This window comes from Colletotrichum aenigma (assembly GCF_013390185.1).
Source record: "Colletotrichum aenigma strain Cg56 chromosome Unknown KSG_Cg56_contig01, whole genome shotgun sequence".
NCBI classification, from domain to species: Eukaryota; Fungi; Ascomycota; class Sordariomycetes; order Glomerellales; family Glomerellaceae; genus Colletotrichum; species Colletotrichum aenigma.
Window position 1 is genome coordinate 3,459,146 of NW_023500907.1, and position 23,183 is coordinate 3,482,328.

The 23,183-nt window shown below is 53.4% G+C and overlaps 3 protein-coding genes across 3 annotated transcripts; 2 read left to right on the forward strand and 1 right to left on the reverse strand.

Annotated features, from left to right (window-relative positions):
- Window positions 1-563: 563 nt before the first annotated feature.
- Window positions 564-1,887, forward strand: gedK (Questin oxidase; the record flags this gene model as incomplete). The annotated part of the gene is made up of 2 exons (XM_037316195.1): window positions 564-1,047; window positions 1,100-1,887. 2 exons carry the CDS (start codon window positions 564-566, stop codon window positions 1,885-1,887), a joined length of 1,272 nt encoding a protein of 423 aa, XP_037184994.1.
- A 686-nt stretch (window positions 1,888-2,573) lies between these two features.
- Rad17 (Cell cycle checkpoint protein RAD17) lies at window positions 2,574-5,186 on the forward strand (the record flags this gene model as incomplete). Its single annotated transcript, XM_037316196.1, has 1 exon — window positions 2,574-5,186. The coding sequence occupies one exon, from the start codon at window positions 2,574-2,576 to the stop codon at window positions 5,184-5,186; it is 2,613 nt and encodes an 870-aa protein (XP_037184993.1).
- Window positions 5,187-15,795: 10,609 nt separating this feature from the next.
- CGCA056_v000936 (uncharacterized protein) lies at window positions 15,796-19,373 on the reverse strand (the record flags this gene model as incomplete). Its single annotated transcript, XM_037316197.1, has 2 exons — window positions 15,796-17,997; window positions 18,054-19,373. 2 exons carry the CDS (start codon window positions 19,371-19,373, stop codon window positions 15,796-15,798), a joined length of 3,522 nt encoding a protein of 1,173 aa, XP_037185591.1.
- Window positions 19,374-23,183: the final 3,810 nt, after the last annotated feature.

A 23,183-nucleotide genomic window follows, 5' to 3' on the forward strand; every position in this document is an offset into this window, starting at 1 on the left:
CCGCTGCAGCGCTGCATCCATGTCCATGGCCGGAGCTGGCTCCATGAACCCGACATTTGTTGAGATCCCTTGCCCCGGCTCGGATCCTGCGGTCTGCCGTCGAGGGTAGACTGTCCCGCCATTACCCGAAAAACCGGTCTCTCTCGTGATGCTTGAATATCTCAGTAGCGTTAATGGAGAGAAAGAGAAAAGAAGGTTGTCCAGCGCAGACAAAGACGACAAATGCATTGTCAAATTCTTTCTGTTGGCTTCAAAGTCCCCGGACCCAGACGCTCGACAGCGGGGCAGCGCCATCTGCTGAATGGCGGGGTTGGGCTTGCCAACGCTTCAGCGCCTTAGAGGCGGGAGCGTCCCTGCAAAATCGACCGTGCACACCCTGCATTCGCGTACCCCACTCCCTCAAACCCATCAACACGTCACTTTTAGGTCCCAACGCTTCCCTCGGATCGCGCCATGTCGACGGCTACTTTTTTGCGCCCCTCGGCAGCAGTTCTTCTTCTTGGATTCTCCAATAATGTGAACCGCTTGAAACCACACTAAGATATACCCACAAGACATTCAACATGGCAGGAATCCTATCATACGTCCCAATCGTCAACAGGCTCATCGGAGACGACGCCCAAGCTATCGACATTCCTCCCGTCGAAGTCCACAACGTCGAGACCGACCCTGAGAAGCGCGCGCGATGCCTCAAGCACCTTTTGAGGGCGAACCACGCCAACCATGCCATTCTCTACCATAACCTCGAGTTTCACAACCATGCGCCGCACATCCTCGGCTCGGCGTACCTGCTCGGCGCAAACGACAAGCAGCTCCAAGACCTCTACGAGATCGAGACGAAAGAGCTGGAGCCATGGACTGAGTCGCCCGATGAGGTCACCGAGGACGACTGGCGGGACTTCCTGGGTGACAAGAGGTATCAGAGGGCGTACGTTGACTTCTTTGAAGACGAGCTGGCGCTGCGCTGCGGGTACGATTGGAAGAAGGTCGTAAACAAGTTCTTGTTCGAAGACAAGGAGCCTTTGGTAAATGCGCTTATTGGCGGTCGTACGTATGACCTGAGAGATTCTCTTGGTGTTGTTGCTGACATTCGTTGAAGTCGGCCACCCGCTCATCCACCTCGGATACGCATACGAAATTGACAGCAAGGAGGTTGCCATTGAGGCACTCGGTCTTGCCACGACGAATTACAACTTTTTCCACAAGTACCTCGACCACAAAAAGTACTCGAAGCCCTCCTCATTTAGCTCGAAGTCGACGTTCGAAATCATGGACAAGCTGGCGAAGGACAAGCGATTCGATGGGCTCTTCAAGGAGCCAAATGCGGAGAACATTGAGCCGTTATTCGAGAAGCACGAGGATCTCGTGCTGGAGTACTGGAACGCGTGGAACATCACAGACCCCGTGAAGCAATTTGAAGAGTCTCAGGAGCTGGCCGTGGCGCTGCTCGTGGCCACCGTTCCACGAGGCACCCACGCCTATAACTTCTTCACAGTCCACCTGCTGACGACGAGCCACGCCGTGCGAATCCTCATCCCATTCATCCCGACCAAGTTCCACGTGAGCCTGGTCCGGCAATGGTGGCTGTTCACCCTCGCGGTGTACATCGTCCTCCTGCGACCGAAGATCGATCCTGACAACGTCGATACAGACCTGAAGCAGCGACACTGGGGCCACGTCGAGGAGGCGGCCCTGAACTCGCAGTGGGCCAAGGACGCTCACTTTGTCAAAGGTACCTCTTCAGATGCTGAAGCAAGGGACTCGTATCTAATGGTCACAGCCATTCGTGCCATGAAGGAAGCCGCGAGGACGTGGGGCGACGTCCACGAGCGGTACCTCGCCTCTGCGCTGACATTCGTCGATAACTTCCACGGATGGACGTTCTAAGTCAACAGTAGTTTTGTCTGAAATTAACAGCATATGCCGATAACGCGGTGACCCTCGCTCGACCGAACTTGTAACTGAACGAATACGCGACAGTCTGTCATTAATACTGTGCAACAGGGCGTACATAATGAGAATGAAGTTGGACTTGTAATTGTGAGCTCTCGTTTTGGCGGAGTCGTTTGTATGTCACTCTTCACAGTGTGGTGGCATCTAGGAGGCCAGGATTGGCGCTCAGTAACCTGCGCTTGTGTAATGAACAAAATAACTATTACACTGATAATTTACATCATCAATCAAATCTTTTTGATATTTTCACTTGACCATATCCCTGTGTCGACTGGCTCCAAGTGTCTGTCTCTCTAATATGTGACATAGATACCTCCATGTACATGGGTTCGCTAATTGAGCTGCAGCCGGGCGGGACGAAGTTCGCTCAGGCACCGACGATTTAGCAGCCGATTAGTGCCCACCCACTGTAAAGTGCCAATCAAAGTGGGGGTCCAGATTCGCGAGGCTGCAAATGACGAGGAAGCTGCCTTCACTAGCCGCCCAAGGTGCACCTGCTTGCTTTTGCTTGTTTTTAACATCCCCCGTTCGTCAACGTCACCAGCAAAGACGCGTTGATTTCTGCACCCGCCGAGATCATGCACCCCTCATGTTAATCTTGCCAAACGACAACCTTCCCAATGGCTCCGCCGGCCAAAAGAAGGCGGCGCAATGTCGTGGAATCCGACGATGATGAAGACGAGCGTCCGAAGACGAACACCTTGACGAACTACCTATTTTCCTCCCCCAACTCCAAAGCTGGGAGCAGAAACGCGACCGCATCGCCGAGCCCGACGAAGACACGATCTCGAACCGCCGACACAGGCAAACCCATACCAACACCGTCCGTCCTCCAAGCACGAAATGGATCGAACAAGGGCACCAAGAGCCCGAGTACGAGCCCAGAGAAGGCGAAGGGCAAAGGGCAGAAGCGCATCAAGGTCGAGGAGAAGGGGAAGAACGGCGACCTCATGACACTGTTCTCGAAACAGGCGCAACGAACGACTGCCAAGCCTGGGTCGTCGAGGACCGTTCCTCTCGATGACATCGTGAGCGATCCCATCTCCGACGACGACTTTGCGGACCAGAAAGCGAGCACCTCGAGCATAGTCGGCCAGAACGCGCGCAAGCGGTTCCGCGACAACACTCCTGCTTCGTCAGCAGCGTCTTTCACCGCAAGCCAGAAGTTCCTCAAGCCCACGCGCCCGACGACACCAGCAGCACTTGACGACGACTTGCGGCCATGGTCAGAGCGCTTTGGGCCCATCAACCTAGACGAGCTCGCGGTACACAAAAGAAAGGTCGCGGATGTGCGGAAATGGTTGGAGGACGTTGTGAGCGGACGCTTGCGCCAGCGATTGCTGCTCCTCAAAGGTGCGGCGGGCTCCGGCAAGACTACGACGATGAGACTGCTGGCTAAGGATATGGGCGCCGAGCTGCTGGAGTGGAGGAATCCGACCAGTGCGAACGGTGCAAACCTGGGCTACTCGTCTGCATCCGGGCAGTTTCAGGAGTTCCTAGGCAGAGGCGGGAAGTTCGGTCAGCTCGATCTGGATCTGACGGCGGAGGCGCCGCGGCCAAAGACCGAGAAGTCGGATCCTTCAACGCAGAAGATCATCCTTGTGGAAGAGTTCCCAAACACCTTTTCGAGGTCATCGTCAGCCTTGACATCATTCAGAAATACCATTTTGGACTACCTGGCGACAAACACGCCCGCACTCTCTGCCTTCGGTCGCCGGCCTTCACATGAGCCAATCACGCCGATCGTCTTGGTCATCTCGGAAACGCTGCTGACCACGACCTCGGCTTCGGCGGACAGCTTCACTGCGCATCGCCTGCTTGGCCCCGATATCCTGCGACACCCCGGCGCAAGGGTCATCGAGTTCAACGCCATCGCGCCCACGCTCCTCGCGAAAGCACTGGAGTTGGTGGTCATGAAGGAGGCGCGAAAGTCTGGCCGGAAACGCACCCCGGGGCCTCAAGTGCTGAAGCGACTGGGCGAGATTGGTGACATTCGAAGTGCGATATCGTCGCTAGAGTTCATGTGCTTGAAGGGCGATCAAGACGCCGACTGGGGAGCCAAGGTTGCTTTATCCAAGCAGTCGAAGGGCGCCAAGGCCGGCATTTCCATGACGAAGGGGGAGCAAGACACATTGGAGCTGATATCTCAACGCGAAGCCAGTCTAGGTATTTTCCACGCTGTGGGTAAGGTGGTTTACAACAAAAGAGAAGAAACTCCCGCGAGGCCAAACCCAGCCGAGGTATTGCCAAGCTGCCTCGCGCATCACTCTCGACCAAAGCAATCAGAAGTAATGGTCGACACGTTAATAGACGAGACGGGCACCGATACGCAAACGTTCATTTCCGCACTTCACGAGAATTACATGTTTTCTTGCGAGACGGTACCACCAATGGATGCATCAACACCTCTAGACTACGTCAACGGCTGTATAGAGTACCTGTCGGAGAGCGACCTGCTCTGCCCGTCGTCAGATATTTTCTTCGGTGGAAGGGGGGCATATGCCGGCTTTGGTAGAGACTCGGGTAGCCACGTTCTCCGACAAGACGAGATCGCCTTCCAAGTCGCCGTCCGCGGCATGCTCTTCTCACTTCCCGCACCTGTCAAGCGCAAAGCTTCTGGGTCGAAGGGTGGGGACCAGTACAAGATGTTCTACCCGACTAGCATCAAGCTGTGGCGACAGAAGGAGGAGTTTGAGAGTCTGGTCGATGTCTGGTCCACGAAGCTCATGAAAGGCGAGGAGAGTGCTCCCAGAAAAGGCCTGATGGACAGCGCGAGCGCTTTTCGACGACCGAAGCAGCCGGACGTTGGCAGTTGGATGGCTAAGCGCCAAGCTAAACCTGCACCGACAAACGACACCAAGACAGAGACCGATTCCACGCCACTGCTGTCACTCGGCAGCTCAGCTCGCAGAGAGATGTTGCTTGAGCGTCTGCCATACATGGCTGCCATCGTCCGCGGCCGCAAGTCAACACTCCACTCCTTCAAACTCCGAGACATCGAGAAGGTTGTCTCGTTCCAGGGCATCGGGGCCCAAGTAGCAGATGACGAGGATGCTGAGGACGCGCCAGAGGATAACATCATGACGGGTGACGCATGGGCGACCGATAAACCGTCAGAAGAGTCGACGCCCCGAAAGAAGGGGGCCTCGATCCGGCAGAAGGGTGACGGGTCGGTGGCGGGGCTGCAGGTGCAGAATTTGATCATTAGCGATGACGATATCGAGGATGATTGAGATATTGGTCTGTTGAAGGAAGTTATTTGTACAAAGAATGAGGCATTGGGACTTGGGAATGGACTTCACGGCGTGGAGTTGGTGGGAAAATGGAGTTGTTGACATCCGCCTTTGAGCGTGGATTAGGGGTATTGTAGAGGGCTATTTGCTGATGAATACAAGGCGATTTCACAATTCTTCATGGGTGCCGGGCGTTGCGCTGATGCTATATCGTGGGGATGGCGTCGTTCGAGGGGTGGAAGGAGTGATAAATTGCACAGGGGGTTGAGGTTCGGGCTTTGAAGGGGCACAGTCACTCTTCTTGAGTGAAGGCCGATTGACGTAAGGCTTCCTCCGTTGGAACCGGTCTAAGTATGAGGTGAACATGCTTAGGTTCTCGCGGGAGCGAGAGGCATCACAGTTGCCGGGTCTTGTCAAACAAAACACTCCGCTGTCTTGACGGAATAGGGGGACGATGATGACAGATGACGGCGAAGGACGACGGTGAAGAACGACGCTGACGAGGGAGACGAAGAAGACGAGAACAAACCACATATGCAGACGCAGAGGTCTTGAAGGCGAAGGGATGGGATACGGAATACCATGGCTGGTTCCTCTTACTGATAAGAAAGAATGGATGAAGGCAAACATAATTGGGCTGTAGGGGGATGGTTACCCGCTGCTGTCCACTTCATTAAGTATACGTCTTGAAGCGTGATTGCCCGTTCTTCGGCTGGCGAGTGGCGTATGCTGGGGGTATATATTGAGCATGATTTGCTATCAAATTGGAAGCCCAGGCAATGGCCCATTTCTGGAGGTCGTTCAGGAATCAATCTGCAAATCTCAATTCCAAATTGAGCACTCGCAAGGGGGTGCCAAGGGCTAAGGGCTGAGGGCCGAGAGGCGACTTTGAAGCTTACTTTGCTGCAAGTTTCTCGCCTGATGGCGTGTCTGCGTATCATTACTGTCGTCTTGCTGGTATTCGTCGAGGCTATTCTAGGTCCTATGATCAGTATCTTATTGCTGGCTTACGATATCGGACGGATAAGAACGTATCCAGCAGGAACCAAACAAGGCACCGCTGGTCAAGATCAAGTCCACTGATGCAAACAATATTTGGTCGACGCAAGTCATTCGTTTGCCGTGGTGTTCAAGGTTTAGTTTCACGACTCTCTGCAAATATTTATACCCATCTAAGAGCAATTCACATTCCCTAACGAGAAGCCCCCCTCCTGAATCTGCCCTTTCCCTGCGCCGAGCTTGGTGGTATAAAGTAGTAAGCAAAGAAGCTTCTCGTAACAAGACAGAAAACCACATATGCCCCTCTGCTAACCACATGATTGTAGCCTTATTGGGAAGGTTTCTCTCAAGTCGAGGTCCGCAACACTTCAAAGTCCTCTTTCGATCACAGCATCAACTCGGGCGTGTCGGGCGTCTGCTTATTCTTGTATGATACTCCAATAGGATGGCAACTGGGGAAGGGTGAACAGACATAGGCTCGTCATCATTTTTCTCTTTCGGTGTTTTTCGAAGTGTCATCCAAGTCCTCAAAATTCTACGAGTTTGGAAGTAGATCAATCCATTTCCTCGTGGAGGAGACCATCCCCTAACTGTCCGTGAAGTGATTTAAATAATGCCCAGTTATGCGATTCGGCAATTATACTTGGATTCACGGCTCTCTACTGAGAGCATCAAAACGTCCGGTTATATATTGTCGCGCGCCTGGGTCTTGATTGCTTTCCCCGAGACACCAATTGCTGATGGGGTGGGTTCTCGTTACCCGATACCTGTGCATCAAACTCCCAGGTTTTCCCTCCAGCGAAGGAGGTTGCAACGCCTCATCTGTCTGCAGAGTCACCGTTACTCCATTCCTGTCGTCCACCTCTTCCTACGTCCTGCAAGTATACGTAAGGTGAAAACTCCAGCGAGTCTAAGCTACCTGTGACACGCACGCAGACGAGTGGACCATTCAGACTATGCATTTGCTACAGGTGTAGCCTAAGCTTCTTCCATCACAGCATTTAAGTCAGAAACGAAAGTGATTGGCTTTCCTTGTGGGGTCTCTAAAATGACTGCTTTCTTAAGTATCGAATTACTTGAGAAGAACGCCCGGCTGTGGTAGACTACGACACTACGGGGTTGGGAATATACATATAAACAGCCGCGCGTCTTCGACAGCTCTTGAATTCCTTGGACAATGTGATTCTTGTAGTCCTTTGCATACTTTCATCGTAGTCAATGACCTTCCTTTCAAGTACTTGGTCATCGGAGCGAACAAGTCCTGCTCAGCGTGGAAGACATAGGTCCCGTGTTCTGCTGCGATCATCCTCCCTCACTCTTGTCTAATGCTTATTCCTACAATTGTACGTATACCCGGCGCCACTCTTCTAATAGATCAATGCTCATCACATAAACATCGACATATCGCACGAGCATTTACAAAAGCCTTAGTATCGTGACCAAGTATCAGCAACCAGGCGACCACATTGCCGGGCTGCTCCATAAGTTTCCACATCTTTCAAGATACGTTATATATGTACCGTCCAGCTAGCTTCTCACTGTTAGAGAAACCAGATTATGAACAATCCGTGGTGCCTCAACTATGCTCTATAAAAATAAATCATGCTACCTTGTATTTTGAGGTCGTGACAATGGACCGATTTGCATTAGTTGACCGCACTTTGAAATGAGATCTGCTCTGAACTCAGCAGATTCTGTATCCGAGCCGGCCACGTCCGCTGCTCGGAAACGTGTCAGAGGGACCTGGTCAACCTCATCATCTCCTAAGGTACAGATAGGTCTGAATAAACAGACAGTGAAGAGAGTTGCTGGGCGCCAATGATTAGAAACGAGTATGAAAGAAACAAGTCCGTCATGCTCAAGCTAGTTATGGTAGATGTAGATAGAATGAGTTCAGGAACTATTCAGGGTGGCGTGTTCAAGGCGATGTTCAACAACAAGTCCCACAAACACAATTGGTTAGATCTCATTGAGACTCACGGAACGCTACCCTAAATACTGTGGCTCGAGGAGTAAGGTCTCGACATCTTACCCAGCAGCGTATACAGCGACCACGTGGTATCTTCTATAAATTCCATTTCGCCAGATACATGCAACTTGAAATCATACAAACGAAGGAGATAAATGAAGCCTCTTTCTATATTCATGTTTCTTGTGTCCTGTAGGAGCAACTAACGCAGGCTATTATGAGAAAGAGGTACTGCCATAGTACGCCGTAACTTCTCGCATCACATCCTGGATGCTTTCACTCATTACCACTCTCTGACTTCGATACATCGAAGCTTATTCGGGCCCTTCCGACTGGGGTCGAAATTGACCTCCCGTGTTTTGCCAATGGCGCGTATTTGTCTGTGGCAAGATGTGATGGGCCCCAATTTGAGCATATCGGGGCTTTTAACGCAACGAGTGACGAAGCCTGCTTACATTCCCGTGGCTTCCAGAAAGGCTCGTTTTGACTTTTTTCAAGAATTCACGGGCCTTAAATAACCCGACCAGACCTTTCGTTCTGAACTTCATTCTCGTAGAACCTACCGAGCAACGCGACCCTTTCTACTGCGTGTCTGTTCGCGAATGTGAGGACCATCTCATTGATGGTTCTGATATAAAAGATGACTCTGCTCCAGACTTTCGCATGTGCGGGCAGAGAATCAAGGAAGAGTCTGTCTGACTGTGTATATTCAGACCGCACTATGATGTCCACACAGAAGACGGGCGGGTCATCGGGAGATTGCTCACACCATAGAAGGCCTCTGAATTGGTCCGCGTGAATTTACAACGCTCCTGAAGTAATCATTCCGGAATAATTGTCGAGGAGAGGGACGGACCAGTAAGTCTCGAGCCTCAAGCGAGTCAGCCATGGGATCGGTTGTAGCAGGAGACATCAAATCTTCACCAGCATTACAAGGTTTTCTATGCTCTCTTAACGCACAGCCAGTACAATAAGCACTCCATTGTGCCTTGGGCTGGTTCTGGAATTCATCAACTCGTCAATCTCTTCTTAAATGCTGCCTGTAAGCTTTGCGTCCGTTCGATCTTCACTTGCAATGCTGCTACACGTAAAGAGTTTTGCTACCCAGGCGGATACTTCTAGCTATCTGGGCGGGTAGTCGACATCGACGACGATAGGGACGACGACAACGACGACAAAAGGGATGGAGAGAGGAAAGGGGACAGAGACGACAGGGACAGTAGAGATGACAGGGGCGATAGTGATAATACAAGTTTTTAAATAAAATGGACATTACGCCTAATAAAGGTGGTTATCCACCCGGATAGAAAAGCTCACTATAAAAAGCGGCTGTTCATGGCACATCTTATATTAACGGCCAATTCGTCTCCAGAATGGATCATATTCCCCATCTCTAGTTGGTTTCATACCCTCAACATTCCTAGAGCATTTCGAGAGAGTCCAGCATTTGGTTACATCCTCTGTCGCTGTTCCTCTTTCGTCACCGCTTATTGTAGGCGAATACCTAGCAGAGCATGAGATTTCTTAATGGCCGATGAGCGAGCCAGATATCAAGGGATGCCTGGATGAGACAAGAATATATCAGCTGAACGTTTTGAAGGCACTTTCTTAGATAACCATTCTTGGCCTTGAACTTTCAGAAGTCTCAGATTCTGTTGTACTAAATACCCAAACCACAGTGAAGACCCTAGCGAACTTCCAACAGAAATCTGAGTCCATGCAACATATCCGCGTCGGAGCTTTCCTCTCGTACATGTGCTTATAGGGAGCAGACCGCCTCGGGCGTACAATCGCCATGCTTCTCCGTGCATGGTTCAAAGTCTCTGGAATCAAAATCTACCCAATCGTTATGAATCTTGTTCCTCTCCGGCGGCGGCCAGAACAGTTGACTATCGTGGATCACCTTGGCTGGCAAATTCACAAAAGAAGCGAGGCAAAGGTCACATTGAACCCAGCGGATGAAATACTTTGGCAGAATACCAGCCAAGAGCGAGAGATGACAGAGAACGCCAATGGGCAGAACATGATACTTGAAGATCCTCACAAGACGCCAAATCATCCCGGGTGCCGCAGAAAGAGCAGTGACGGAAATTAATCAAGCCATGCAGTCTTGAACCACTTATGTGTCAGTTCAACATCCCCTCAAGAATCTTTGCATACGCGCAAAAAAATTGTCGTGGACCTCCTATATACGTAAGGGACACATGTCCCAGTGTCGGCAAGTCGCCCCAAGTTTAGCAAGAGCTTCCACTTCCCTAACTGTAGAAGATGCGCACCATAATCAAGCTCGTCCAAATTATGTGGCTCTGACTAGTATAAATTCAACCCAGACCATTGATTCAGATCAGAATCAGCAATGTAGTACCGGTACGAGATTTTCTCTGGGCTTTCAAGGACATTCTAATGCGAATCTGACGCGTAGATACCATGGTGTGCGGAGACGGCGAGCAGCGAGAACGAGTCTCAGGCTTGACGTGGACCGTCCTTGTCCATCATTCATCATCGTTTGCATCAGAGCCGTATTCTCATTATTGGTTCCTTGCTCATTGATACGCTGTGCCGCATCAATCAGCTCGCCTGGGGGACCAACAAAATCTGTCGGTTGACCCTCGTGAGTGACTGGTACACTGGTATATATTACAACTTCATTTCTGGGTTCTTCAAGAGTCGATTATTCAAGTTTTGGGTCTCTTATATGACGGGGCGCTCTGAGGATTCTGGGACCGTGAGCTTCACGACAAGACCTCGCTGGAAGATGGGCTTGGTTGACGCCGAAATAAAAACACATGACTGTTCCTCATCTTGGGATTTCCTTGAGAAAAGACAATGGATGTTTTGGTATAGGTGTCTCTGTTTTTGTTCCGTGGTGACAGAGGCTATTTCCCAGTCCTGAGCCCCATGTAGAGAATCAGGAGCTACCTGCGAGCAACACGCCTAGCGTCGCCAACTAAAACAACATCCGCCATCATCCTCTGTCAACTTTGTATCTTCGTCCATGTAAACGATTTGTTTTCAGCGTCTGTCTTTGAATGCCAGGGAAATGCTCATGTGGATAAGATTTAGCGCGAGAACAAGATCTCATCGAGATGTTCTTCTCATAGTGGGACCCGAAGCTCTGTCCACATCCTTGCCTGACATGCAATGGCACCATGATCAATCGTAAATATAATTCTGACATTGTATGCGGATCAATCACTTCGTCTCGCTTGAATGAATCATTCGGCCGAGTCCGGAGGCTTCGCTGCCGTTGGGCACCACACGGCGCATCGTGCGAGAAGACTGGGTAAGGATCAGCTTGAGGCCGTCCCAGGATATTTAAGGACGAAAACTGTCGTGTAGTTTATCAAAAGATAGACAGAATAGTCCATTGGCGCTTGACTAGAGTTCTGCTCATAACCTCCAAGTCTCGTTATGCCCAAACACTTCGCACCCAACGTCACATGGAACTAGACCTCAGACACAACCACCACAAACACCAACTAAGCCGTCTCTCTTCTTCGTCTTCTGTCAACTCTGACTCCTACGTATTTGCAATGAATGCTCTCCCGGACACCGCCAACTCTTTGCCGAAAACTGGCTCTATCTAATCCGCTCCAGTAGACAGGTTGAACAGCGCCCCGAAACAGCATACTGCAAACGATAATGGGGACGTCCAAATTAATCCCACTCTGAACCCCCTGAAAGACGAAATTTTCTGTATTATATGGTCCTTCAAAAGTTTTCGTCACGTTCGTCCCTACTCCCTCGTCTCAAGCGGGACTGCAAAATAACCAAGGGATGTCATTTAAGAGGCAGACTCCGTTGCAACTTTCAGCTTGAGAGCAAGGACAATCGAGGGGCGTCATGTTTCCCTATTGAAGTCAACTCGAGCATTTGATAGGCGAAATCTGACAGCGAGAACAGTCGCCTCAATCTTGAAGACAGCCTGCGCCCCCGTACGCGTCCTCCCATCCTCGGTCATCGGTCCCCCTTTTCGTCGCTGAAGTATTCGCCATACTCGTTTACGGGGCTTGGTATATCGGTCATGCTGATGCGTGTCGTTGTGCGTTAGATTGTCTAGTCCGGAATCTCCTGTCGCCAGTCAGCTAGATCATCAAACTGAACGAATAAGCTGTACGGACCGAATCTTTGCCTGATGAATTCCCAATCTGGATCGTTCCTATTTTATACTCACAACCCCTTCTCTTCATTCAAGCCCAGTCAACGACCTGATCGTTCTTTCAACGATGCCCGCTGCTCACCACGTTTCCAAGCCCGATCAGATGTCAGAGCCAAGTACGTCTGACCATATTATAAAAGCCTAAACTCATGCTTTCAATCTATTGCAACCAGGATGATCCGGCTTTCGTCGCATTTTGATTCGTTTCAGTCAGGTCGGGCTACATCTTCACTGCCAATTCACACGCCCTATCACACCATAGCGGCAAAGGCTACCACGCTCTCCGGCGTCCTTCACCGTCGTGATTCAAGATCATATCGTTCCCGAATCACCCCAAACGAAACAAACCTCGCATCGTATGGAAACTTTTCTGTCGCCGGGTGTTCACTCTTGGCTTGCGCTGTGAACGGTCGAGACATCCCGAGCACACGGCCCAATCATCAAACGAGCGGATTGCCCTGGTAGAAAGCCATCCTCACGCCTGTTTCTATTTTATACCAGCCAGCTAGCAAGCAGAGCCCTTCAATGTCTCCTAATACTACAAGTCCATCTCTCAGAAGAAGAATCCATAGAATGCTCCTGCCGATGATCCTGCTTACCACAAAGCAATCGCAAGGTCTCTTTCAGGTTTTGAACCTGACCACAACATGAGAATAAGGACACCCGGTCGCAGACTCGACTGGTTTCCCACCTCTAACCCTCGTCAAAACCTCACATCGTCTGCCGCTCTTCAATATCTCCATCGTTGTGGTCGTATCAAGCAAGAATACACAGGGTCAAGAACTAAACCTTCAATAAGACAACCGACTTCAACGGCTTCAGTCGATACCAAGTCTCTCGGGTCACGCTCGCCATCCATCAAAGACAAGCCAAGTCTGCATCATGCAAACGACCCAAGTATTGTTGTTCGAGAGAAGCATCTTGGGCACAACACCGCATTATCCGGCCCTCTCTCCGTGCAGCGTCACATTACAGGTGTCAACCCCCCGCTCATCAAGGACACCCGGAGGATCTCACCAAACACTAGAAAACGTCTCTTCAACTCCTCGTTCTCAAAGAAACATTCACACGCGGCAGGTACCTCTCAGCCCACGTCTCAGAATGATATAAAGCCAGCCAGCTACCAACTATTATTATACCCTTCACACCAACAATGGTAGATAGTGCTTCCTTGCGCGATCTCGTCCTCTCCACTCAACTTTCAACTCAGTCCCCGCCAAACCATCTCTGTCAAAAGACTTCTGTGGTCACCTTCGCCTCCTCGTCTTTCGTCATCCGCCCGCAGTCTCTCCGACGTATCCCCTCCACGTATTCGCCGCGGATCACTCCCCCAATAAAGTCTCCCGTGGGAGAAACCCAAGCGCTCGTTTTCACCATGCTTACAAGGCATAGTACAGAGGAAAAGCCCCGGCATTGGACCACTACTGCTGGTGGCTTTGGATTGCTGCGAAACCAGCACATCTCCCCTCGACGTGCCCAATATATACCTCCCACTCACCGCACCATCGCCTCTGTCCTTCCCCCTCAAGGCCAAAACAAACTCCCACAAGAGCCCAGGTCACCAAGATCACCTATCATCTCTGGTCCTAGGCCGCCAACTGGAGGTATATAAAACCACGCCATCTGTCCCGAAAGACTCCTCGACCAAGCAACGAATGTTTTGGAATGCATGTCTTATCCTTCACATCGTCTGCGAGACGAGGACTCGAAAAGCGCAAGCCAACCCGCGACGGAAACCCATCAAACCCCCAGCGAGATGCTCGACCATCGGAATCCGACACATGTCCCCCGTCGTCGTCGTCAAAGCCCTCTATTGCCTTATTATTCGAGACGAATCCACGGCCCCCAGGCGCATGACACCGTGATGCCGAGTTCTCAGACTCTACAACAACGCACACAAGTCTTGATTGATACACCCTGCTTGCAAGAGTTGAATTGAAATTGGGCAGCACACAATGTTCTCCTCGCGCAGACTCGCCGTGAGATTTTGACTTGCACATCCCCCCTACTCTCCAAACACCCATCTTCATATCTCCCAAAGCCGACCCAGATCAACCGCAGCCTCCCATCGTTCTCAGCAGAACAGCGACACATGATAAAAGCCCCCTTTGCACCTCCCAGTCTTACCTTGCCAACGACAAATAAAACTGACCGAGATCTTCGTTCTCCTGATGGCTTCCGCTTCCCAAGTGTAGTCCACCACAAGCCAACCCCCATCAGTCTTCCAACCTACCCGAAATGAACCTGATCTCCTTCACCCTGCCTCAACATCATCTCCTCTCTGCTCTTCTACCCCCGGCTTATACACCCCCCGTCTCATCTACCCACCGAGTCTCCTATCCGAAAGGCAGCCTCAAGCCAGCGGACAAATCCCAAAGCCCTCAATTCACATCCAAGATGACACCACGCCAACAACCCATATCTACAAACTTGCAGAGACCTTCGGATTGGGTGCTTGAACAAACCATCCTCTCCCTCTGACAGTCTTTATAGCCCGTCCTGTCCCATCAGCCTCCCCGCAGCCTTCCATCCCTTCCCCATCTAATGCCCCATCCCCAGAGACAAGTATAAAACACATCGGTTCTCCTGTACCAAACACTCCACCAAACCAACAATGGCAGTATTGAAAGATGCTGTGGATCCAATGCAGGATACTCTCAGCGACAAAAACACCTCCGCATCCCGCAACACAACCCATCTCCCCATCCAAACACACCTCAAATACATCCCACATCTCCGCCGTCCATCATCTCCCCTTCCCCACCTCTCCGCAACATCCCTTCCGAATACCCACGCTAAATCCCCCTCTTTCAACATCACCACCCGCCCACCATCTTCTCAAACCGGCCGAGCAGGCAGTAAACTTGGGAGGTAGCATTGCTCGATTGACAGATCAGGTTACCATCTTCTGATTTCCCGCCGCGCCAGCCAAGTCCTTTCCGCAAACCATCTCGTTTATATTCCACCCACCAACCCCTTCAAGCCCCTCCTTATCTCGCATCACATCACATAGCATCACATCACCATGAACACTCAAAGAATAGACTTCTGAAAACTTGAATATGCCCCTAAAGGCCTCATTACTTCTCTATCAACCTCTCCACCTCTCCCTTCACATCCTATCCTTTCCTTTCCCAACTATGCAATATTTTATGGTATCCTCCCTATCCACCCCCTTCAAAAAGCAACGCAAATGAAATTCCAAAAATGTGTTCTTTTCCCCCTTTCCTTATGCTTCCTCCGCTTCTCTCGCAATATGGACGTAATCGTTAAATATGCCCCAGTTTCTTCCTTCTCTCTCCCTTTTTTTTGGTGTTGAAAATGCAAAACGATTGTGCAAGACAGAAAGCCCATCCAAGCTTCGTCGTGAAAAGACCATGCGCGCTGTGAAATGATTCAAGAAAAGCAGAGCCCCAGATTATGGTTTTTGGTGGTATAAATACACCCCTCCTCACATGTACAAGAGTCAAAGACAGGACCGCCTAGAAGAACTTGCCCTTCTTCTTCTTGGCCTTCTTCTCCTCTCCACCGCCGAGGATGTCGTCAAACGTCATGCCTGAGTCGTTGCTGTTGCTGTGGTGGTTCGTCGTGTCGACCGACATATTCCGCAGGTTCGTCGCGGACGGCGAGCGCGGCATCACCATGCTCAGCGGGCGCGAACCGGCCGAGCTGCTGCGCGCGCTGCTGGCAATCCGCGACGTGCGGTCGCCCGGCATGCCCATGCCCGAGGGATCGTCGAACCCGACGGGCTCGAGGCCGATGATGATGCTTGAGCGGTGCGCGTTGCGGCTGCCGAGCTGGCGGCCGCCGGGGGACGCATTGCGCGGGCGGAGGTGCGACTGCGGCGATCCCGGCGGCGGCGGCGTGCCGAGGCTCTGGGGGCTGCCGACGATGCCGTCCGGGCCAGGGAAGACGGGCCGCGGCGGCTCAAGGGGCGACATGCCTGCGTCCTGTGGGGGCGGGGCGGCCGAGCCGCCGAGGCCCTCCCACTCCTTGGCCGCGAGCCAGCAGTGGCTGCGGTGGTGGATGGCCTCCACGCTGAACATGACGCTGTCGGCGGAGAGCTCGACGTAGCCCGCGCCGCCAGACACTTCGTACCACATCTTGCGCACGTGGCGGGCGTCCTCCATCCAGGGGGGGTTGCCGACGGGCGGCTCGCAGAGGAAGTACTCGACGCCCTCGTTGAACTTGAGGTTGGGCGTGTCGACCGTGAGCATGGGCAGCGACTGGATGACGACGTAGAGGAAGAGCCAGTAGCCGATGCGCTGGTCGGCGAGGTCGGCCGCGTTCTTGCCCTTGCCCTCGTGCTGCTCGAACTCCTTGAACTCGAGCAGGAACGGGATGTTGATGCTGTTGGCGTCCCAGTTGTACGCCTTCTGAAGGATGAGGGTCAGCTCGTGCTCCTTGATCTTGCGGTCGATCTTGGCCTGCTCCTTGGGCGCGAGGGAGTCGTAGTTGGCGTGGATGGACTTCATGGTGGGCGTCTTGGGCACGTCGAAGGGGACCGGCGGCAGCACGGGAGGCGTGGAGTTGTCGAACTCGAAGAGCATCTTGCGCAGGTTGACAATCATCGGGCTGTCGGTAGACCTGCCGTCGTCGTCCGCGTCGCCGTCAATCACTCTGGTGGTGATGTTGTCGCGGTCCACGAGCAGGTCGTACAGCGCGCACATGTCAGAGTACAGCGCCTTCAGCACGAGACGGTTGAGGCCGCTCTCGGAGAAGGGGTTCTTCTTGCTGCTGGCCTTCGGGGGCCAGGCGCCGAAGCTGGTCTTGTAGTAGCCCAGGACGAAGGACCTCATCTTGTTGAAGTACTTCTGCCACACCTTGAAGCGAATCGCCTTGAGCTCGGGGTTCGACGTCGAGCTGGCGATGCCGGCAAAGAGTGACGGGAACTCAAACTGCTCCAGCCTGACATTGACGCTGTGCTGTCTGTTGACGAGGTCCAGGTGGGCGCGCTCCAGTCTTTGTCTCGTGTACGCAGACACCTGCTCGAACAAGGGCGAGTGCAATTCCATGATGGCGGTGTACTTGCCCACCGCGTGCGCAAACGCCTCGTTGTACAGCTCCATCGATCGCATGCGCTCGCCGAGAATCAGCGACTCGAGCGTCTTCTCGCGGCTGTGTCGCACATCGGCCAACGCCAGCTGCTCCATGAAGAAGCCGAAGCTGAGGTCGACGGACTCACCAAAGGATGAGCCGTCCATGTTCGTGAAGCCATACTCTTGCAAGAGCTTGGAAATCTGGCAGAATGCCGCAAATGTCGTGGGGTGCGCCTTGGTAGCGACAAGCGGCTGGCCGGTCAGGAAGGCGAACAGATTGCGGACGGCGATAAGCCGGTCGAGGTCGGCGCGGAGCTGGGGGCCCGGCGCGAGCTGACCGTTTTGCGTGTACTGCGGGGGCGTGGCCGGCAGATACAACCTTGCATCGCCGGGGCTCTCCTGACCTTCCAAAGGCGGCGACACTGGCGGGGAAAACGCGTCATCGACGGAGAGGCTGTCTCGACCACCAAAACTCCTGCCGCGGGCACGGCCGGTGGGAGACGACATTTCCGCCTGGATGAGTTCATTGAAGATGACCGAGTTGATGATGGAGAAGCTGGGAACCTTGAACGACGGTTGGCCGTTGGCGGATTTAGGTTGGAGGTAAACGTAGACGTTGCCGCTTTCGTTCCACAACTCCGGGACCTGCCATGCAAATTAGCTCCCGTCCGATGTTGCGCAACACGTGCCTGAAAGCTTACCCTTTCCGCGTTCAACAGGAACGATGTGTTGTAATCGCCAACCGTGTCCTGCGACAACACCCAAGCCTGTGAATTCTGGGACTTTCCGGTGACGTCCTGCGAATTGGACCGCGATCTTCCGCCGCCAGGAAGCCAGCTCCTCCTGAGGCGACCCCGTCTCTCATCACGGGTCGGGCTTCCGCTGCCGGTAGAGTCATTCGCGGCGGAGCTGCCAGTGTTCGTCCTGCCGCCGGGCGGTTGCGCAGAGGTGCTTCGTCCCCTCGAATCAGGACCCGGGGACGTCGATCGCAGACCCAAGAAGGCCATGGAGCCTCTCCGACCCTGATGGAAGGAGCTGCTCCTCTTGCGCGGTTCGTTGTTCTCTTTTCTGAGCTTTCCGGGCGACGCCACTTCGGGCCCTGAGACGGCTCTCGGGGACGGCAGGTGGGTGTTGTCTGCCGGGATCGGGGGAGGTGTCGGGAGGTTCTTCTCCTTGCGCAGTTTCGCCGGGACCGGCGGAGGCGCCTGCTGAGGCGGCAAGGGGGCGGCCATTGTGTTTGGTGTTGTGGGTGTGGTAGGTTCGGGGGGAGAGATCAGAGGCTGCTCGACCTGGGCGGATGAGATGGCTTCAGAGTCTAGCGGTGCGGGGATTCTTGAAGGAACAGGAGGCGGTGCATCAGTAGGGGCAGCCGGCGGCTGTGGGTCGAGGGACTCAGCGTCCGGAGGAGCGATCCCAAGGCCCAACCCCGAGCTCGTCACTGGCCGGACGGTGGGGTTTTCACTCGTGTGGTATGAGGGCGCGCTGTCGGAGGGCGAGGTCGGTGAGTCGTCGGGCAGCGGTTTGCGGTGAATCGGGACCTGCTGCTGCAGCTGAGGCGGCGGCGGGGGAGGATGCGCGGGTTGATCTGTTGGTTGGACGATGAGCGAGGGGAACAGAGCAGACAAGCGGTTGCCCCAAGATCGGGACTTTCTGTTATTGGGGGGCCTTGTTGGCGCGAGCACTGGCTCGGCTGGCTTCTCCCTCTCTTCAACAACCAGGTGGTCTCGGCCGTTCCGCGTGGTAGGTCGTGTTTGTGACTTGAGGTCGGTTTCGGTGCGGGATCGCTTCGGGGAGACGGGAGGCTGCGGGCGAGAATAATTGTCGCTGGTGTTGTAGGGGTATTGAACGGCTTCTCCGTACACTTGCTGGTCGTGTACGGGTTCGGAGACGCTGTGGTGTCTGTGGCCGCGGGAGGACTGGGGAGGGACGGGGTCGGAGAGATTGGTTTGAGAAGAAGAGAAGGAGAAGTGGCCAAAGGATTTAATGGTGGCACGAGAAACCGACAACTTACTCGACGTCATGCTGGGCAACATGAACTGCGTCTTTCAGTCTTGCTTAGTCTAGTTTCCGGCTGAACCTGGCTTGTGTGACACCTGCTGCGGCAAAGAAAGAGGCGTGGGTATCGAAATGGTTGGATGTGGTTGAGGCTGGACCGAGGCGATGTTAGAGAGCTCCGAAGATGGTGTGGTATCTCTCGGCATCCAACGACTTTTTTTTCCTCTCTTTCTTTGCAGCTTTCGACAGACAGGTACAAACAGTTTTGGTCCAGACCAGAAGCAGGCAAAAGCAGACTTTCGGGTGGCAGGAGGGCGGACGGGGCGGACGGGTATTATGAATTCAAACAAAGGGACCACGGACGTAGAGGACGCCCAGGGCCAGGAAACGAGTCGGCGAGTGCGGGACTGAGACCACGACCGGGACTAGCTGGTGTGAGTGTGTGGGAATGGATCTGATGGCGTGCACAATACCCTTGGACCAAGGTCTTGGGTTGTTTGTGTGTATACTGTACCTAGTATTCGTGTGTACGCGGTAGTAAGTAAGGTATTGTCGAGCACAGGCACAACCTAGACCATGAACATGCTCGGATCTAGCGTGAGAGGTAAGACACGACACAAGACGCTGGATCCCTGGCCGGGTGGACGTGGACGGGGACGGGACTCGGGAGAGATGAGATGGCGAGAGAGGGGGGCGTGTGAGTTGAGCGAGGTGAGGTGAGGCTGGATGGGGGCTTCCGGGAGTCGAGGAACGGGACGAAGAGAGGAGAGAGCCTACCTGGGAGAGAAGAGGAGGGGCTCGGTTGCGGGTTGTGCTGTGCTGTGCTGTGCTTTGCTTCCGCGGTGCTGATGAGCTGAGCTGAGGGAAGAAGCTGCGTAACCTCAAGCGGGCTTAGGGATTTCGGTGGATGGAATGGAGCCCGTTACGTGTTGAGTGGACTGTGTCTGTACTGCGTGCTGTTTGCTCGCTGTAAGGGACGTGGAAGGGCAACGGGTTCGACGGTTCGTTACGGATTGCTGGTACGTAAGTCGCGAGGCGGCGCCCAGGTCCAGGTACAGGAGCGTGGACAATGGCACGACAAGGTGAGGTGAGGTGAGGTGAGGAGGCGTTGCTTTGCCTTGCCGTGCCTTGCCTTGCCCTCAGGTGGTCACCGATGAGCTGGTGCTGGGTCGGTGGTGAGAAAACTGCCAACGACGTGGACCAGGGCGGTACGTACCTTGCCCATCGTCAGCCAAGGGGACTGGACGGAGGGAAGGGGCCAGGTACATTGATCATGGCGGAGGGATGGGCGAGGATGCATGTTCCAGCAGGGACAGCCCTTGGAGCAGTGTCGATGCTTCCCTGTCTGCATTCATTCTTTTTTTTTTTTTTTTTTTTTTTTCTTTTTTTCCCTTCCTGCCGTTTTCTCCAATGGATGGATGCACTCCGCAATGTAAAAGCGGGTTCACACGGTGAATCGGTGCAGCTCTTGCAGTTCTGCGTCCCTCCGGATACTGTACGTGCCCCACTTCGTCTGTCCGTTTGCGGTACGTACCCCATCTCCTCGGACGGTCCAGCCTTAGCGTGGCATTTTTAGGGGGAAAAAAAAGATTCGCTGGAGGGATGACGTTTTGCGTGCACTTGCTGCTGCAGCTGCTGCAGCTTGAGAGGGACCCCGAACGACGGCGTCCTTTCTCTTCAGTGCCGCGCCTAGGACTCTCTGCAGTTCCCAGGACTTTTCTACGGATGTTATTCCGCAGGCCAACACCTCAGACTGTGAGGCGTCCAGGGTGGCGCAGGAACGGTCGATGGGGGTGAACCGACGCAGGACGTGTTTGCTGGGAGGGCATGGCCGATTTGGATCGGCAGTCGGAGGACGTGGACGTTTGAGGCTTGACCAGCGTCAAATCTTACTTTGCGGTACGACTTACGAGAGCAGAGAGAGACACACCTCGAAAGATGCTGCTCTGGGGGCACTGGGAATAATCCATCCTGCATGGGGGCAGCCGACAAGCCGTTGGAGGAGGGCGTTAGCCTTAGCTTTGGCTTCCAAGGAGCCTGGGTGCACCGGCGATCGGCCAAGATCAGTAACCTCCCTCAGATCCATTACGAGCCCTTTCATCACGGGTCGCGAAGTGAGCAACTCCGCTAATCATTGGATCTCCCTCGTGTACGGCGGTAGGTACGCGAAAGAAAAAGACGCCAACCCCTCAATGGCAAAAAGGGTCACCCTCTCACTCTCCCTCCCAAAAAAGGTCTTCAGGTGAGGCATGTGGATGCTTCACTGTGTACCACCACCAGGGTATTCAAGTCATGTGCCCGCTGCTGTTGTCTGCGCGAGAGAGAGAAAGAGGACAAAAGGGCAGGGTGTTATTCGTGTGCATCATGAAGCGGAAACGAAACTCGCGCGCGACCGGGGGTTCTCTGGTCCAGAACGAGAGAGCTTCCAGACTTTTTTTCAGAATTCAGCGAGTGCAACGCTGGGTTACAGCAGCAGCAGCAGCAGCACAAGTCCCGACCCCGAGAAACCGGGTCCACGGGGTCCTGTCGCTGTCCACGCAGTACATACACACGAATCCCTTGGGTCGTATCGTCGTCGAGTTATGCCGGCAGTCCGCAGGCTAGACCCCTCACTCGTCGGGTGCTTTGCGTCACGGCCGTGGCGGCGGCAGCAGCATAGTCTATTTTCTCGTCCATCAACAAACTCAACATTGATTGCTATTGCCCGGCAACTTCTTAGCAACAAATGAATCCCAGACTCTTCTGCTGTCACCTAGTATAGCTTTGCTTTTTCTTCTTTTAATCGGTTCAGTTGCCATTGGCGATGGGACATTGTAGGTGAAACCCTGCATCACCTAAATGCAGCGTTATGCTAAGGTACCGCTAATATCCCCTGTCCCGTCTACCCTTAGCTCATCCGACCCAAGCCGTTGGCGCCTGCCTGAATCACTCCCATCAAATGAGGGAAAGAAAATATAATAAAACAAGTTGCACGGGGGAGAGAAACAAGACTCAGCCCAACGAGCGCAGAAACCCCGTGCAACACTTGATTGGCCGTCAGACCATCGCAACGACTTCACTCAAGGAAAGACATGCCTTGTTGCACCCAAATTACCCCATCCGGGGCGGCTGAGGTCGTTCCTTCTCCCTCTGAATCACGGCAGCCTTACCTAAGTCCTCTCTGCTTTACCCCAGGCAGGCTTCATTTCAATCAAGGAAGGTAGGTATCAATTCAGCCGGGGCAAGAGGCAAAGGGCAAGGCGAACAGGCCCCAGCAGCTGAACAGAACAACGGCCCAGCCCAGCTGACCTTGCAGCAAAATCGTGGCTTTCAATCTGACTGAGACTCACTCTCTGACCATCTCTTTCGACTCTGACATGTATTTCACATTTATCACATACGCAAAGAGCGTCCGGCCTGGCCTTTGCGAACCGGCGGTCGTTTGGCTTCCAATTGACTTTCAGTCCAATGTTTCCTCTGCCTGCCTCCCGCTCATGCAGCCAGCATCCTTCCCAGTTCAGCCCAAAAAAAGAGCGCATAACAAGAAACATCCGACGACGGGAAACCAAAACCCAGGAACCTGTTCGTGCCCAGAAAGAGAGCCCGAAACGTCCTTCCCGCTTCGTCCAATATGCGCACATGCAATCCACGGCTTCCGCACATCCCATCCGTTCGATGATTTTGCGCCGTGTAGATCCCAGAAAAAGAAAGAAAGGAAGGAGGGGGTGAGCATGTCGGCAGAATCAGACGCAGTGACGTGATGATCCCCCAGCAACCGAACCCGTCACCCATCACTGCTTTCTTCTTCCCGCACATCGACACAACATCCAGAGCACTTTTTACGTGATCCCAGCACA